The sequence below is a fragment of the Uncinocarpus reesii genome, genomic scaffold (genome assembly GCF_000003515.1).
Source record: "Uncinocarpus reesii 1704 scaffold_2 genomic scaffold, whole genome shotgun sequence".
In the NCBI taxonomy this organism is placed as follows: domain Eukaryota; kingdom Fungi; phylum Ascomycota; class Eurotiomycetes; order Onygenales; family Onygenaceae; genus Uncinocarpus; species Uncinocarpus reesii.
The window spans coordinates 2911971-2929499 of record NW_003052499.1 but is presented as its reverse complement, the minus strand read 5'-3'; the positions used below and the strand labels follow the sequence as shown (position 1 = coordinate 2929499).

The 17529-nt window shown below is 48.8% G+C and overlaps 6 protein-coding genes across 6 annotated transcripts in view; 3 read left to right on the top strand and 3 right to left on the bottom strand.

Annotated features, from left to right (window-relative positions):
* Positions 1–687: 687 nt before the first annotated feature.
* On the bottom strand, positions 688–2813 carry UREG_03969 (V-type ATPase, A subunit; the record flags this gene model as incomplete). The annotated part of the gene is made up of 3 exons (XM_002544406.1): positions 688–1755; positions 1811–2472; positions 2684–2813. The coding sequence occupies 3 exons, from the start codon at positions 2811–2813 to the stop codon at positions 688–690; spliced, it is 1860 nt and encodes a 619-aa protein (XP_002544452.1).
* Positions 2814–3772: 959 nt separating this feature from the next.
* On the top strand, positions 3773–7675 carry UREG_03968 (uncharacterized protein; the record flags this gene model as incomplete). The annotated part of the gene is made up of 9 exons (XM_002544405.1): positions 3773–3809; positions 3904–4154; positions 4322–4389; positions 5021–6136; positions 6197–6291; positions 6357–6760; positions 6814–7294; positions 7357–7504; positions 7564–7675. 9 exons carry the CDS (start codon positions 3773–3775, stop codon positions 7673–7675), a joined length of 2712 nt encoding a protein of 903 aa, XP_002544451.1.
* Positions 7676–8964: 1289 nt separating this feature from the next.
* On the bottom strand, positions 8965–10337 carry UREG_03967 (eukaryotic initiation factor 4A-12; the record flags this gene model as incomplete). The annotated part of the gene is made up of 4 exons (XM_002544404.1): positions 8965–8984; positions 9043–9936; positions 9996–10250; positions 10307–10337. 4 exons carry the CDS (start codon positions 10335–10337, stop codon positions 8965–8967), a joined length of 1200 nt encoding a protein of 399 aa, XP_002544450.1.
* Positions 10338–10610: 273 nt separating this feature from the next.
* UREG_03966 (uncharacterized protein) lies at positions 10611–12234 on the top strand (the record flags this gene model as incomplete). Its single annotated transcript, XM_002544403.1, has 3 exons — positions 10611–10700; positions 10754–12144; positions 12210–12234. 3 exons carry the CDS (start codon positions 10611–10613, stop codon positions 12232–12234), a joined length of 1506 nt encoding a protein of 501 aa, XP_002544449.1.
* Positions 12235–12989: 755 nt separating this feature from the next.
* UREG_03965 (uncharacterized protein) lies at positions 12990–15202 on the top strand (the record flags this gene model as incomplete). Its single annotated transcript, XM_002544402.1, has 3 exons — positions 12990–14137; positions 14195–14903; positions 15143–15202. 3 exons carry the CDS (start codon positions 12990–12992, stop codon positions 15200–15202), a joined length of 1917 nt encoding a protein of 638 aa, XP_002544448.1.
* A 1582-nt stretch (positions 15203–16784) lies between these two features.
* Positions 16785–17529, bottom strand: part of UREG_03964 (uncharacterized protein) — a gene marked incomplete at both ends in the record, with an annotated part of 2093 nt that continues 1348 nt past the window's right edge. The window contains one exon of the mRNA XM_002544401.1: positions 16785–17465. Coding sequence (XP_002544447.1) covers positions 16785–17465 — 681 coding nt within the window. The remainder of the gene's footprint in view (positions 17466–17529) is intronic.

Sequence of the window (17529 nt, the reverse complement as noted above, 5' to 3'; positions counted from 1 at the left end):
TACTGTTCGCAACCGGCGATTTGCCATTAGCTCCTGCACACGTAGCCAAAGGGGAGGCGGAAGCACTCACGAAGCGCTCGATGGGGACGCCATGCCTGGCGAGAAAGCTGAGATCCAAGTTCAGAGGCGCTATCAATTGGACAACCGGGCTTTATGGCACAAGGGCGTTCCTTTCTGAGAAGCAGAGAGCGGTTGAATGCAAGCTGGGGAAGTTGAAGGTCGAGAAGTTGTTGCGGGTCAAAGTCAAAAACGGCGCTGACTGCCAAACAAAGGTCGGTTCACGTGCGGTGTCTGGACTCTGCGCTAATCAACGAACAATCGACCTGAAGGATGATGCAGGCACAGGACAGGGGGCAAGGCTTTGCTTGAATCTGCATCGCCTGACCACAAACTGACGGCCCTGTAGGCATCGACATTACGCGACTAAGAGCTACATTCACTGTTGGGCCGACTACGACTTGATTGGGTTGAAACATGGCTGCCTTGAGTATTGATTGCAGGTGGGACGAAGCCCCAAATCTGGATGCCTAGCATGCAAAAGCTCAGAAACCCTTCCCGAGATCTATATTACTGGAATGATGGACTAAGATAGCGACGGAGCGCAAGAAGCGACCCACAGCAGGATTATTTCGCTTTGTCTATATTCATGCGATGAGAAAAGGATTATAGACGAGGGGCATGAGCCTGCTACAGAAGCCAGAACCAAAAAAAGGGCCGCTCTGAGCCAAAGAACATAAAAGGTTTACTCGTCGGAAACAGATGCAAACTTCTCGGACATATCTTGGAGGATTTTCTCGTACTGGTGGACAGTGTCAGCGTGAGCCCATGAGAATAAATCATAAGGTAGCGAGTTTTTACCTTCTTCGAAACCGCCTCCTCATCATCGGGGATCTCAAACTTCATATTCCGAAGAGCAGTTTGGATGTCGCTTGTCGCTTCTCTCACTTTGGCCCAGCTCTGGCCCTGCGCAATGGCTTTTTGGCTCTCGTCGTAGAACTGCATGAACGCCTTCATCATGTATTCAGTCTTCCACAGCGGGCAGAATTGATCATAATCACTGTAACCATTTTGCTGTAGGAAATCATCCTTCAGCAATACAGCGACGTCCAGGGTGATCTTATCGGGATCACCCAGCGCGGATTTCCCGACCAGTTGAACGACTTGATCCAAGTCTTCAGAGTTAGTCAATAATTCCTTTATTTTGTCCCGTAGTCGAGGGAACTCGGGATGCTCCTTGGCATAGTACTTGTCGAGGATGGGGATGTATTTGCTATATGAAATCGACGTGTTGATTGATGGGAAGTGTTTCCGCTGGGCGAGTTTCTTGTCAAGACCCCAAAACACCTGAACAATACCAAGAGTGCTGGATGTGACGGGATCCGCAAAATCACCACCGGGCGGACTGACAGCGCCCACGATGCTGACACTGCCCTTCCGCTCTGGGCTGCCAAGGGCTATACTTTGCCCGGCGCGTTCATAAAAGGACGCGAGCTTCGCACCGAGATATGCCGGGAAACCTTGATCCGCAGGCATTTCACCTAAACGGCCTGACAGTTCACGTAATGCTTCAGCCCATCGGGAGCTAGAGTCTGCCATCATAGCCACATGTTTTCCTTGGTCACGGAAGTACTCAGCAACAGTAATGCCTGTGTAAATAGACGCTTCTCGAGCTGCCACAGGCATGTTGGATGTGTTCGCAATTAGACAGGTACGTTTCATGATGGGCTCCTCTCGACCCTCAACGTTGATTGTGAGCTAAGAAAGTCAGCACCGATGTTCGGTATCCCAGAGTGCGAGTGGAGGGCCCTACTTCTGGGAAATCCATCAAGACTTCGGCCATCTCATTCCCTCGCTCACCGCAGCCGACGTAAACGATAATATCGCTGTTAGAAAATTTGGAAACACTCTGGCTGATGACGGTCTTGCCGCATCCGAAGGCGCCAGGAATACAAACCGTCCCGCCTTGAACACTTGGAAACAAAGAATCCAAAACACGCTGACCGACGATAAAAGGCGACTCCGACGCAAGCTTCTCGTTAACAGGACGAGGGACTCGGACGGGCCAAACATGCATCATGCCGTATTCCGTCTTCTTCCCTTGAAATTCGACTTCGAGGAGTTTCTCTTCTACAGTATAGCTACCCGCGTCGGAGATACGTGTAATCGTACCTCGGGCACGGGGTGGCAGAAGGATTTTATGGTCGTGGAGCAAGCTGTTCTCGAACACCGTTCCCCAAATATCTCCTCCGGTGATATGGTCTCCGACCTTGAAGCTGCCGGGTTTGAAATCCCATTTCTTCTTTCGGTCAAGGGCGGGTAGAGAGATACCTCGAGGGATGTAGATGCTGTCCGAAACGGTAGAGATGGACCTGAGAGGTCTTTGGATACCATCGTAAATTGTCTCCATCAGGCCGGGCCCAAGCTCGACGGTTAAGGGCTTTCCAGTCCGAAGAACAGGGTCTCCAACCTTTACTCCGGCTACAATGTAAGAGTTCGCGTTAGCACGATATTGGAAACCCAAAGCTGGGAGAACACTGGCATACCGGTCTCCTCGTAAACCTGGATCGTAGCTCGGTCACCCTCGATGCGAATCACTTCTCCGACGATTTTGTCATAGCCGACCCTACACTGATTGCAAAGATTCCCGTCAGTACATGAACAGCACAAATGCCCTGGCCCATACCTACCAGCTCGTACATAGCACAGCCGATCATATTCTCGGCCACGATGACGGGTCCAGAGACCGAAAAGACGGAACCATGCTGTGCTTCGTCAAGCCCCGTTTCGGCTTTCCCTGAGTCTTTCGAAGGCATTGTAAGCGGTGATTGCGGATTATCCGTGAGTGCTTTCAATTGGAGATGGCCGTTGTCGTCGGCGGGTGTGAGCTGGTGACGACGAACACCGGCGGGAAGCTTATGGACTTCTGGGGCGGGGCAAGCTTGAGAGATCGGCGTGGCGCTGTTGGGCTGCTGAATCAGATCCAAAAGCGAAGGTCGACGTCTAAAAGAAGGCCGACCTAGACCTAGCATGCGATTGAGAGGAAGGATATCCCGAAGCTCGAGTCTGATCGCATCAACAACACGATGTTGTCGAGCCAGTTCAAGTGGGCAGCTCCCCGTGACCGCGCCAAGTCTCGGCCAACACTAGGATCCACTCGGGAGGCTTGGCAAGGTCACGAGAGCTGGGTTATATAATCATATCGCCAAACATGCCAAGGAGACAAACGCTAAGCAAGCAATGCACCCTTCAGTGTCCTCCACGAGTCCACAATCTCCGCACAACCCTGAACTTGAAGTACTCATAATTATCAGATTGACTAATGAAAAAGTTGATTTACTTTGCTACTTGGAGGTTTTTGCCATGTCAAAACAAATCAATAATAATCCCGACCTCATTTGTAGTGAACAGATGAATTCAATAATAATCAATATCCTCCAGCGTCTCGGCGTATTCTGATAACCACCAGGCAATCAGTGAGAGAGCATCGCTTGCTCAAATAGCAATCTTCTTCAAATCATCGGAATCAAGCCGACGAAATTGATGAAAAAAGGTGGGTTCGCGTCGATCGGTGGTAGTGAAAGACCGATGACACGGTGCAGGAAAACATGCGCAAGCACAGAGGTCTTCCCACGGATTCCAAAAATGAGATTAATCAATGTTGTATTCCTTAGAATACTTTCAGAGATTAAACTGAAAAGAACAGATACTACACTTGATCTAAGCCATAATGGCAAAGAGAGCTGGAGAAGAAAAAAAAAAAAGAAATGCAAAGATGGCCGGGGGAGAGCGAGCTTTTATACCACTGGGCGGTGAGTCAGGTGGCAAAACCGATTAGCCGAGACTCGTTTCCGGGGTGCTGATTGGGTGCTGCTTTCGGAGCTCGGAAAATTCCATCGGCGGCAGTTTTTCCGTCGCCTCCATTCACGGTTGAAGAGAACTTCCTGATGGCCCTGGGAAATCTTCCATCATTCTGTGGCAACGCCTTCGTCGAACCGGGGAACGCGGCATGTCTTTGCACCGGCTGGTCTTTGGGCCTTGTTGGGCAGAAATCCTTGAAACAGAAACCTGTCATGCATGCAGTTCACACTTGTCATTCCAACCAAGTCACAAGGAGCACTCGCTCAGCAGATGAACAGCTGCTGGCCAATCACAAGGTGTGATTCCTGGTATTTCCACGTGATCTTACTGTACCATACCAGCCCGCCTGTTTTCATCTGAATCTTCGAGTGTTGCGGTGTGTGAATGGCAGTGTATGGCACAGAGAAAATTTCAGTGACAATGCCTATCTTTGGAGGTCAATGGAACCTCTGCTGGCCCCTAGGGTTTCCGAGTATGCGAGCTCTGTGAAGACGGACAGGCTGTGGCTGGTGATGCTTATCTTGAATCCTGGTGTGTGCACCATCATATCAGTTCCGATAGCAGGGTACTTGTTTAGTTTTGTCCGGCTGTACGGAGTATATGGAGGATACTCTATCTGAATATGGATGGGCATAAGGCGAATGAAAGCTCATTAGCACTTGAAATTCTGTAGACTGCACAGCAATGGTTGAGAGGGCTTCTTCAGTAATCTCCATTCGCCCCATATGACAAGTGATGGTGGAGGTTCAACAGATAAAGGCCAGGGGGGTCATTGGTAGTTAGCAGGCCCCGGCAGCGCCAGCACAGAGAACATCCAGTGATTAGCAACGTCAAGAGCTCCGTCAGGAACCAAGACAACCACCATTCTCCCTCTTCAAGGTTTCTCACACTCATATGCCCCTCAGATCACCTTGCAACTGCTCGCCTCTTGGGTTTGTCCTTTTCTTCTTACATCCCTAGTTAGTGCCTATTCTTGGGGCCCTTGTTCCTCTGTCGTCATTTGGTTTCTGACGCCGTGTACGTGAACCCCGGGGTAGAACTTTTGCAGCTTCCTCATCACCACCCATAACCTCTGACCAACGCAGAGTCATACTGTCCTGAGCTTGGTGGCCGAGCGGAAAGGTCTCACTGCGAGCCTCGTACTGGTACACTTGATCTACAGCCAACTTCCACAATCACCTCTCCCAGACCCAAACCCCCGCCCAGATAAGCCTATTCAGCTGGTTCTTCGGAGAACCAGACTGAAGGGCTCACAAAATCTTCGACCTGGCAGACGAAGCTTCTCCCAATCAACCTGCCTCAGCTGGACCTGGCCGCTCAGATCGTGCCTCCAACTCTCAGTCAGTATCCAGCTCTCTCCAGGCATCTCTGCATTCTTATCTGACACCCGAACCAGCTCCGTTCTTGACGTTTCAGCCCCCACTGACCAATCCTCTCGTCGATATCCTGCTACAGATCTCTTAGGCCTTCTTCGTTACCCATCGGAACCCAGCCCTCGCCGTAGCCACCTTCGACGTCGCCGAGAGCCGTCAGTGGAGCACCCAAATATCCCCGAGAGTTCGTCGGGCAGTAGCGGTTTAGGGAACAGCGAAGGCAGGCGCATTTCACAGGAGCAGACTTCGAACCACGGACAGAGCGAACACCCTCTTTCCAAAAGAAGACGCCTTGCGGACGGAAACATGAAGCCCGATGGCGCGACGTCGACCTCAAGTGCGAACGGGTTCTCCCCCATATCAAACGGGACTGGTGGCACTCCCTTGAGAAAAGCCATTTCGAACTCCCTTAATGGACAGTCGTCAAATTCATCTTCACAGGCACCGTCTCAAACGAATGGTTCAACCGCAATGTCGACGTCGCCCACATACTATGGACACGATAGAGAAGAGGTTACGAGAATATTGATCCAAAGTTTATATGATTTGGGATATCCCGACGCCGCCGTTACACTGAGCCGTGAGAGTAAATATGAACTAGAGAGCCCAGCAGTTGCTGCGTTCAGAACTTCTGTCCTTGAGGGTCGATGGTTTGACGCAGAGAGCATTTTAATAAATTCGTTTCTTGAGCACGAGGCCGAGGGAAAATATGCCTTCAAGCAACCCCAACATGATGGATTGGTTCTCGCTGAGGATGCGGACAAAAACGAGATGCTCTTCTGCTTACGACAACAGAAGTTTCTCGAGTTACTTGACCAGCGGGATTTTGCGAGCGCGCTGATGGTGCTGCGCCAGGAACTCACACCTCTTAACCATGACATTGGTCGGCTGCATTCACTTTCAAGGTACATTCCCTTTAGTACCTTGAGCCAAGAGGGGATTAATTTCTAACAGGTTATATACAGTTTATTGATGTGTCCGCCCGAGAATCTCCGTATTCAAGCTGGCCTCGAAGATTCAATCACAAATTCAAGGCGTAATTTGTTAGCACAGTTGTCGAGTCAGTATCTCATATACCTGCTTTACATGGCCATTCAAGTTTACACCACTGACCATGCACTCTAGGATACATATCTCCCTCTGTTATGATCCCTGAGCATCGCCTAGCAACTCTTCTCCACCAAGTTAAACAAACCCAAATCAACCACTGTTTATATCATAATACTGCCATAACACCATCCCTATATTGCGACCATATGTGTGACCGCAGTCGCTTTCCAAAACATCCTACTCTGGAACTCAGCCAGCACACTGATGAGGTGTGGTACCTCGAATTCTCTCATGATGGCACAAAACTGGCCACCGCAAGTCGTGACCGCTCGGTAATCATTTACGACGTGAGAACATTTAGTGTGATCCACAAGTTGTCAAATCATGATGGCCCCGTTGCCTTTGCAGCCTGGAGCCCTGATGATACAAAGTTGATTAGTTGCTCTCAGGACTACAAGGCTAGGGTGTGGAATGTAGAGGTAAGCATTGTCACCAATTTCTGGACCAGCTAAGCACTAACCCCGTTTTCAAGACTGGCCGTTGTAGTCTTACAATTGACCATCACCACGAGCCGGTTACATCTGCAGCATGGGCCCCAGATGGCAAAACCTTTGTAACATGTTCTCTGGATAATCAATCCCAACTTTGTCTTTGGAATGTTCGCGGTGACGCCCTACATCGGTGGCCTGGTGCCGCTCGCATTCGAGATTGTGCAATATCGGCAGATGGCAAGCGACTCGTTGCGATCTCGGCGGATAAAAGTATTCACGTGTACAATTTTCAGACTCGAGAAGAGGAATATAGCATGCTTTTAAAGCTCGACGTCACATGTATTAACATTAGCAGAGACTCGAAGTACATGCTTGTGAACATGTCCCAAGGCGAGGTTCAGCTACTTGACCTCGAAACCGCGGAAGTTGTTCGCCATTACTCAGGACAAAAACAAGGTCAATATATCATTCGCAGTACATTCGGTGGAGCTGCGGAAAACTTTGTCGTGAGCGGCAGTGAAGGTTCGTCTAACAGTCATTTGGATCAATAATGCATACGCCGAGTTACTGATTGTTACCCCTAGATTCGAAAGTTTATATTTGGCACAAGGAGAACTGTAAACTCGTGGAGACACTTGAAGGGCATAGCAAGGGATGTGTTAATGCGGTCGCGTGGAATCCAAAAGATCCAGAAATGTTTGCATCAGCTGGGGACGACCGCAAAGTTAAGATGTAAGTTACAATCCTTGGTCTCTGAGCTTTGCTGAATATTTTACTGACTCCTCTTGAAGATGGACAAATGGCCAAATCGAAACCTCAAGTAAATCGCATGTTTCGTCCAATGGCTCCGCACACTCAAGTGCAATTGGACTCACACTCAGTCGTTCGTCTAGCACGCGTTAGTTCAGGTCTCGAGCAGGCCCAAGATATACCAATACTTCAAGGTTCAGATTCCTTGGTCAGCATCCTAGAGCACACTTGCATATTTTTACGACATTTCTTTTTCTTTTTTTGCCTACCCGTTATATTATCGGCGCTCATGACGGCTAGGGTCTGAATATTTATTTGCACATACTACATATCAGTGCACGGAGTTTTGTTCTACACCCGCATGAAATTAAGAGCATAAGAAGGGGGTTCGGCTTCCGGTTCAAGTTTCTCAACAAATCATCTCCCTTTTTTTGTCATGGTAATGCCTTGTTACCTTTTCCTTTTCTCTTGCTCACAATTTGGAGGGTTCAGAATCAGGCTGACTACTCGGGGTATGGGATGGCAGTATGTAGATGATATTGGATTCGTAAATTTGGTCGAATGGATTGGGTTTTTTTGGAGAAGCTCGTTCTTAACGGGTCCCTCTTTCGAATTTGGTTGTGCAACTTGGCTCTTTTCGTCTATCTGAACTCCGTGAAGGATAGATAATACTTATAACTCTTCTCTGGCTCCAGCATATGGCTTTTCTAGATGGGGTTTGACATCCTTCGGATCATAATGGGGGGAAAAAAGGCAAAGGATATGAATATTCTCATCCCAAGAGACACTATGCAGAACGTAATAACGAACCCACCGGGTCTACTCTAGAGGATGAAGATATCAATGAACGATACTCTCACCCACCACCTAATCAATATACGTACGGAGCAGTGAGCTTGGATTTACGGATTCCAAGGCCAGAGAAGAATAATTTGTACCGCATTAGCTAGGGAAATTTACCTATTTCAAGAGCGTAGAGAATTCATCGCCAACCTTAAGGGTTCAAAAACGGCAGCAGGAAAAAAGACAAAAAATGCAAATTCGCTTGAATGGGAGGCCGTTGTTTCTTTCTTTTTGATAAGGACTGGTGCCGGCAGGCCATGGGGGAAAAAAAGGTTCTATATCAGTGCGAAGCAGGGGAAAGGCAGTTAGCGAAGAGAATAGAAGATATCAAGGAAAACTGAAGGGTTTTCAGGTGTGGGAAAACATACTAAGTGCCGGGGATCCCCTATTCCTCCACAAAATATTCTCCTTGGCCTTCTCATCCAGGAAAGTTTGCTAGCTACATGAAGTGTCTTGTTCCCTGGACAATCGACCTGCTGGTGAGAAAAGCACAATGCTTCGAGATTATGACGCGAAGTGTTAGGAGACGCGTTCGTCGATTGGGACGTGCCATATATCATTTTTCGTGATTGTAATTCGGTGACAAGTATGTGGTTCAATTACCCTAGAAGATCGGCGACTATGGAGGAAGTCAGTGATGAAGGAAATGGGGCAAGTGTCCTTGGGCGCCTGCTTACCGTTCATTGGCATTTCGTCGATCTGTGTAGAATAGTAGAGTTCAATATCTCTTAGAATTCTAACGTCCTCGCTCGTAACGAAGTTGATTGCAACACCCTTGCGCCCAAAACGACCGCTTCGACCGATTCTGTGGATGTAGTTCTCACGATTACTGGGTAGATCGTAGTTAATCACTAACGATACCTGCTGCACATCGATTCCTCGAGCCCAGACATCGGTCGAAATCAGAACGCGGGAGTTCCCCTGTCTGAAATCCTGCATGATGCTGTCTCGTTCCTTTTGAGGCATCTCCCCGTGCATGCTGGAGACTGTGAAATTTGCTTCTCTCATCTTATCAGTCAACCAGTCAACCTTGCGTCGCGTATTGCAGAAGATAACCGCTTGCGTAATGGTTAGGGTGTCGTAAAGATCGCAAAGCGTGTCGAATTTCCATTCTTCTTTCTCCACCGCAATGAAATACTGTTTTAAGCCTTCTAGGGTCAACTCATCACGCTTAACCAAAATCCGGACTGGATCCGTCATGAATTTCGTAGTCATCGATAGGACATCGTAAGGGAGCGTAGCGGATAGAACGACGACTTGAGTTGCAGGAGGGAGGTATCGGTACACGTCATAGATTTGATCACGGAAACCGCGCGCTAATAAGTCGTCGGCTTCGTCGAGAACAAGCATTTTGATGTGACGCGTACGAAGATGGCGGCGTCGAATCATATCCGCAACACGACCTGGAGTTCCGGATACGACATGCTGACCATGGTCGAGTTTTCTGATATCATCACCGACGTTGGTGCCTCCAATACATGCGTGGCATTGTACATTCATGTAGTCGCCAACGGCCATGATGACGTTTTGGATCTGGGTTGCAAGTTCGCGGGTCGGCGAAAGAACCAAAGCTGGCGAACGAACACAAATGAGCGATGAATATTGTTTGAGTATATACTGACTATCTCACCTTGGGTTTCTCGGAGTGCGGTGTCTATGACTTGTAGAATGCTGATTGCGAACGTAGCTGTTTTACCCGTCCCGGACTGCGCCTGAGCTATGGTGTCGCGGCCTTTGCAGATCTGAACAATGGCGCGAGATTGAATGGCTGACGGCGACTCGAATCCATATGCGTATATGCCTCGTAAAAGATTCTCTTTCAAGTGCATGTCATCGAAGGTTGGGGCCACTGTCACCTCTTTCGAGGTCGTAAACTCGATCCTCTCTGCGTCCTGTTAGCTGCGCGCGGTTTCAAGCTTTCTGGGGCAGTCGGGTGTCTACCATCTGCGGTCTTGTCAAAGTCGTCCGCCATTTTCGAGGGAGCTGCTACAACAAAAAGAGACCAGGTAATGGGATACTAGGAACGAGATGAAAGAGAACGATAGTATGTTTCTGCGATGGCTTCTGGTGTCGAAGTTGAGCTTCAAGAACGAGAATTTCAAGCGGCGCGCCTGGTCACGTGAACAGTGCGGTTTGAAGGTTCGATCCGCTTTGATGGCGGCAACTCGATTCCAGCAACACGGATGCAGAGGTGTATTTCTGGCTGTGGCTTGGGATTCTTTTAGGGAGGCTGTAATCCATCAATATGTTGCTGGAAGATCAGAGATTCGCGCATGAGGATCTTGAAAGGCTGGAGCAGGGAATCAGCGACAGGATATCGGAAGAGCCACGGAATGTAGGTGCTTGCGCATCGCCATGCTGTTCTCACATACTGACGAAGAAGTATAGATACGAGAGCGCTTAACTAGAGATCACCAGATTGCCGAATTTCTTGATCGAATACAGGGACAATCGCAGCGACTTCTTGACATCTACAAAGATGCTGACGGGCTTCGAGCGAAGGAGGTCCAAGATATCTCGACGGGTGACCCATTCGAGGAGTTTTATAAACATCTTGAAGAAATAAAGGATTTTCATCGCCGATACCCTAATGAACCTGTGGAGAACTTGGAGCGAGCGTACAAGAGAAGGCATCCGGGGGAAGGCGATCTTTACACATCGGAGATTGAGCATATGTTCACTGGAGAGGAATCATACGGACAATTCTTCGACCTGACCATGATTCATGAAGAGTATCTGAATCTGCCCGGAGTCAAAAGATTGACCTACCTCCAATACCTCGACCAGTTTGACGTATTTACACAGCCACAACTCCCGGTTAAACGGGAAAATAAACTAACGGATAAGTATTTCAAATACGTGGAGCACCTCGCTAGCTACCTGGAAAATTTCATCAAGCGAATCAAACCTTTAGAACCTCTGGACGAGCTTTTTGCAAAACTTGACAAGGAGTTCGAACAGCTGTGGGAAGCGAACCAGGTCCCTGGCTGGGGCGAGGAAGACATGACGGCATCGGCACCGAAAACCGAAGGGACCGGTGAAGGTATCTGGTGCGCTGATTGTGAAAAAGAGTTCAAGAACGAAAATGTTTACCGGAACCACTTGACTGGTAAGAAGCATCTTCGAGCTGCAGAGGCAAAGAAGGCATCCGGCGCTACCCCCGATGCAAACAGCCGACCCAATGGGATGGGAGCTGCCGTACATCGTCTGAAAGAGAAGGCGATTGCCGAACGTGAACATCGGATCCGTTCGCTTGCTAGGGTGCTCCAGGATGAGAGGCAAGCGACGCGTGTCAACGTCGAGAGAAAGCAGGGAATGACAGAACGGGAACGGCAGATGGAGCTTGAGGCACTCATGGGTGATACAGCTGATATGGGCCCCCTTCGACGAGAAGAAGAGTCCGACAGCGAGGGTGAGGAAAAGATATATAACCCCCTCAAATTACCCTTGGCCTGGGATGGAAAGCCCATTCCGTACTGGCTGTATAAGCTGCACGGCCTAGGGGTCGAGTTATCTTGTGAGATCTGCGGCAACTTTGTCTACATGGGCCGGCGCGCCTTTGACAAACACTTTTCCGAAGCTAGGCATATTTATGGCCTAAGATGCCTTGGAATCACGCAACAAACGAGTTTGTTTAGAGAAATCACTAAAATCGAAGACGCACTACGTCTCTGGGAGAAGCTCGAGCGAGACCGGAAGAAGGAAAAGGATGCTAGGGATAATGTGGTACAAATGGAGGATGCCGAAGGGAATGTTATGCCAGAGCGTATTTATCATGAGTAAGGCCCCTTTCCCTCTTGCGTTATCCATGGATTGCACTGCCAGACAATGCTAACAGTCACAGTTTGCAAAAGCAAGGTATCTTATAAGCGTTCACCGGTTTCTCTGGCTTTATTGGACAGGATGGATCAGGCGGCCGGCGCTAGGAGTCTTTCTTGCAGCATTAGCTCATTTGTAAAACATCACCACCAGTATCGAAGCTAGAGTGAACAATGTTCGTTGACTGTCCATGTGCTCCCTGATACCTTCACAGACAGTTATTGGACGGGACACCTTACTGTCCAGGGCCCCAGCAATTACTTCACCCATCATATCAATGAAAAACCAAACACTTGTTCAATGTTGGGACCATCGGGCTATTGAACCGTGCTGATGATGCAGGAGCTCCAACATGTCCCCCAATCCCACACCATTCACTATTAACTAACCATCCTTGTCAATGGCTTCCTTTTATTGAGCAGAAAAAAGGAACACAATATAAGGTGATACAGAACAACAAGTGCCTAATGTGCCACGGATATTGCCCGGAATGTGACCCTTTTTCGGGTGCTTTGCTGCCTGGTCACGTGCACTGGCGTTTTGGCGCGAATGAACTTCATCCGCGTCCTCACCTCGACCACCACCTTCACTCCGACTGTGCCTCTCCTTATTACCCAGGCAGAATGGATTGAGAATGGGAGTGGACTCGCCAGGAAGACAACTGTTTGGGGTTCCTTTTTCTTTTTCTTTTTCCTTTGCTTCAATTGCCTTGGACATTCCCGCTAGCTTTGCCAGTCGAGACTACCGGGCTAGGCACCAATGATGCTGGACCAATGATTGGCATTTTTCTGCGGACATCTTGACAATGGGCTTTAAGTTCTCTTATGTCTGTGACCTGCTTTCAAACTTGGATAGAAACCGCATCGCCAAAGCAGCTTCAGAGGCAAAAACGAGGGACCCAGATGTTGCTACCGTGATCAAATGGTTCGACCACCATGAGAGGAAGATACACTCTACAGAAACCGACAGTCTTGCGCTCTTGTCCTGCCTTTTCCCGGAGAGACGCCCCGAACGTGTGTTTAGCCTTCGAGAACCGTCCCTGGTGAAGGTTATTGGCCGTTGCCTCCTCCTTGGTGCCTCGAGAAAGCGTGAACTTGATCGATGGGGGGAAAAGGGGTGGGGGGATTTAGGTCAGTGTCTGGAGTATGTGATGCAGCAGGCCGAAAATCACCTCGAAGGCCAAGATGAGGTCACTGTGGAAGAAATAGATCTTGCTTTGGCCAAGGTCGCATCTAGATCTCGGTTTTCGGGGCCAACGGTTCGCTATCAGCACTCTGCTGTAGATGTCGATGATACGCTATCCCCAATTTTCCGCAGGCTATCTAGCCGTGATGCCAAATGGTTTACCAGGCTAATCCTCAAGGATTTCAATCCTGTTATCATCCCAGGCCAATTAATCCTTCGGAATTTTCACTTTCTCTTGCCGAAACTACTCCTTTTCCAAAATTCGCTAGAGGGAGCTTTGAAATTTCTGGCTCAAGAGCCGATAAGCGAATTTCCTCCTCGTCCTGAAGCCCAGTACGCGAATCTTTTGGGGAGAGTCGCCTTACCTCTTCTCAAGCCCAAGGTTGGTGTTAAAGTCGGCCGAGCTGACTTCTATAAAGCCAGAAGTCTGAAACATTGCTGTCAAATGGTAGGCGGGCGGGTGATGAGCGTTGAGAGGAAGTATGATGGTGAATATTGCCAAATACACATCGATCTTTCAAAGGCAGACTGTATACAAATATTTTCGAAAAGCGGGAAGGATTCCACGGTCGATAAGCGGGGCGTCCACGATACGCTTAAAGAATCTCTGAGGATTGGCAGAAGCGACTGTCGTTTCTCGAATCAATGCATCGTGGAGTGTGAGATCCTTGTGTGGAGTGATCACAGCTCCAAGATCCTTCCATTTCACAAACTTCGCAATCATATCTCTCGTTCCGGCTCTTTTATCGGAATTGAGAATGATTCTCCGTACGTCCTCTCCAGAAATTAAGGAAACTAACGGTTGGTTCTCTAATGACGTTTCAGACCTGACCCGTTCGAACACTTGTATCTAGCTTTTTTTGACGTTCTGATGGTAGATGGCAATGTCTGTTTGTCAAAGCCCTACCGTGAACGTCGTCAGATTCTCCTTGACATTGTTCAACCAATTGAAGGGCGCTCAGAGCTAGCTTACCAACAAACTATCAACTTTTCTTTCCCAGAGAGCTATGAGCTGCTAAAAGATGCCGTCGCCCTGGGGGCCGCCCAGAGATGGGAAGGCCTTGTCCTCAAGGGAAGCGATGAGCCATATCTACCTCTTTTTCAAGAGAGCGCAAATATCAATTTTGGACACTGGATTAAACTCAAGAAAGAATATATCCCAGGCCTTGGTGATTCCGCCGATTTTGCCCTTATCGGCGCGAGATATGACCCCCAAGATGCCGTCCAATGCCAGAATATCAAAGATCTTTCGTGGACGTCTTTTTTCGTTGGGTGCTTGGAAGGAGACGGACATATTTCGAACACAAAGTCAAATAGGTATCGAATCACAGACGTGCTCAATCGCCATAATGTTAGCCCGACGATTATGCGGACTCTGAATCAGCTAGGGCAGTTCCGAGTTTGTGATAATAGCTCGAGCCCGTGCTCCTTCTCGATTAAAGTAGATCAGCCTCACATGCCAGAGATAGAAGTCTTCTTTCGAACCCCGTTTGTCGTGGAACTGGTTGGAAGTGGTTTCGAACGGCCCGCGGGTGTAAGATATTTCACTCTAAGATTCCCTCGGGTCGTAAAGATTCACACAGACCGAGAAGTGGACGATGCAGTTTCTTTCGAAGAGTTACAGCGACTCGCTGAAGCGGCCCGTGCGGTCTCGGAGGAGCAGCTTTCGCAAGAAGTTGCTAGATGGACCGCGAAACTTGATGCAAAGGATGGGAAGCCAGAATACATACTGGCCGACTCCCAAGTATCGATTTCTTCTAACCCACCCAGCAGCGTGCCGCTAAAACGAAGCTTTACCAACGGAGAGAAAACAAAGGAAAGCCCCGGGGATAAAGGGAAAGGTCCCATTAATCCTTCGTTAGCCAGAGCTTCTACCATACCGTTGCTCAGTCTCAACGGATTGAGCTCGAATCTCTCACTGAATGAGACGAACTTACGTGACTCACCTACTCGGCCGCGGAAGGAGTCTGCAAGCACTTTCAAAGCTATTGATATTTTCCCCGATTGCACAGCAACTACTTTTACAATTGCGGATTCTTGTGATTCCACGCATGCCTCTGGGTTTCTAACCAATCTAACAGATTGCTCCACAAAAACAAACCGAAAGAACAATATACTCGGAGATATCCCCAGCGACCCCGTTACCGTTCCAACTTCGCCTTTATCCCCCGGCGATCTGGTTAACCTCAATAAGTTTCCAAAATCGGGCGGAGGCCCCCTATATTCGGGTCCAACGGGTGGAACGGGAGGTATAGTACCGTCAAAGGCTATGCGCCCTGCGGGAACGCGGTCTCAAATTGCCTGCACTTCATTAAAAGAAGCCAGACGGAAACGTTCGCAAGATCTAGCCGGCGGAAGTTGTAGTAAAGTGCAGGCCGAGAGCCACAGTCTTTTACACAAAACGCCTATATTTATTAGTGCCAGTCTTCCAAAGAGGACTCGCCAATCGGCCATGGCATATTTTAAGAGACGAGGACGCTTATCAACGTCATTTTCACAATTTGTGGCGGAAATATCTGCAGTCAATATGACAAGTCTTCGGCCCAATACCATATCAAACACTATCCCAACCCCCTGCCGTTATGGAGTTGTGCTTGTTGATCCCAAAAGCAATGACGCCGGTAGCATTGCTGCAGATATCGCACGTATCGGCAACGGACTTGCCCGTAGTCGGTATCAAGGGGATTTGCCAGATGCGGGAAAGATCTTCTTCGTGCATAGGAAAATCTTGCAGTTACCTGCAAGCAGCCACACCAGATCTCAAAGAACCTGGGATTCAGTGGGTAAGGCAGTCTTTGCTGGGTGCCTAAAATGGGGTTTTGGCATTCCAGCAAAGCAACGCCGAATTGCCACTTCCGATCCTATGGGCTACTTGCAGCAACAAACTGTGATGAACGATGTCACTGTGAGCTTGGATTGGAAAGAAATATTACCTCTTCTACAGATGAAGCCATGATGAAAAAAGGATTTGCGGACTATTGAAACCTATTATGGAAAGACCTTAGAATGAGAAACGAGGTGCGCACTTTACACGTTTTATGACAGCTCACGGCCAAAAGTTTCGGATCGAATCCTGTTACAGAGCATCAGATACGGAGTTTTTTTTGCGGGGGAAAACGGGATGGTCGTATCGGGCCTTTTATGGCGGAAATGCATTTTATAATTTATAATTTATTTTAATGTAAGTTTGTTTTTTCCTGTGACGAGCAGAACGAGAAGAAGGCAGTGGGTTTTGGGAATCATGGAAGTTTTTATGGATCTATATAATGCTCAGAACGGCCAGTGCAAATGCACAATCCGCTTCGGTACGCCGACGCTCAAAACCAATGTCACACTCAATTATATCTCATACAAAGTCCGGCAAAGCGGTTAAGAGAAACAGTTAAATTCGATTATTTTGTCGACCGTGTCGAGTTTAACCATCACCCTCTCTCCTTGCTCTAATATCTCTCATCAAAGCTTTCGCTTCCTCCACCTCCACGCCATCCTGGCACAATTCACTGGCCAGCTGATCCGCCCGGTCCAAATCATGATGCCGCAATGCCCACCTGGCTAGCCACAGGCGAGCTTTGCTCGTCGTTGCAGTCACGCCTGTGCCAGTTGGTTCATCTTCCAAATCATCATTTTGATGCGTAAGGGTAGAAGTTCGTCGAGAGATCCCATCAGCGTCCGTCGCTGTGTCATCATCATAATCGTCACTACGGCCCATTTGTCCAGTTTCCTGCTGTAACGTCAATTCCATGTATGCAGCTGCTTCCTCTTCGTCGCCCAAGCGCTCGTAGAGTGTAGCGATTTGGTGCAACGTCTCCGGATCGAGAATTCGTAGAGCGGACGGGGTGTGTCCTGGACCACCGGGTGGAAAGGAAATTCCTACGCCACCACTGGCAAATGAATTCATTCCGGTGCCGCTGCTATCGTAATAGGACCCTGCGACGAGGGCACGCTTAAGGGCACGGATGCTCTGGTCGGCTCGCCCCATTTTGGCGTAACACGAGCCGACCGCTTGCCACATTTTGGGATCATATGGACGGAGTGCGGCGGCCTCGTTGGTAGTAGAAAGAGCGTAAAAAGCCATATCGAGTACCTCGTAGCTTGGCTAGACATACCATGCGCGGTAGTCCTTCAGTTGACATCTACAGCTCGTCTATAGGATTCGATGG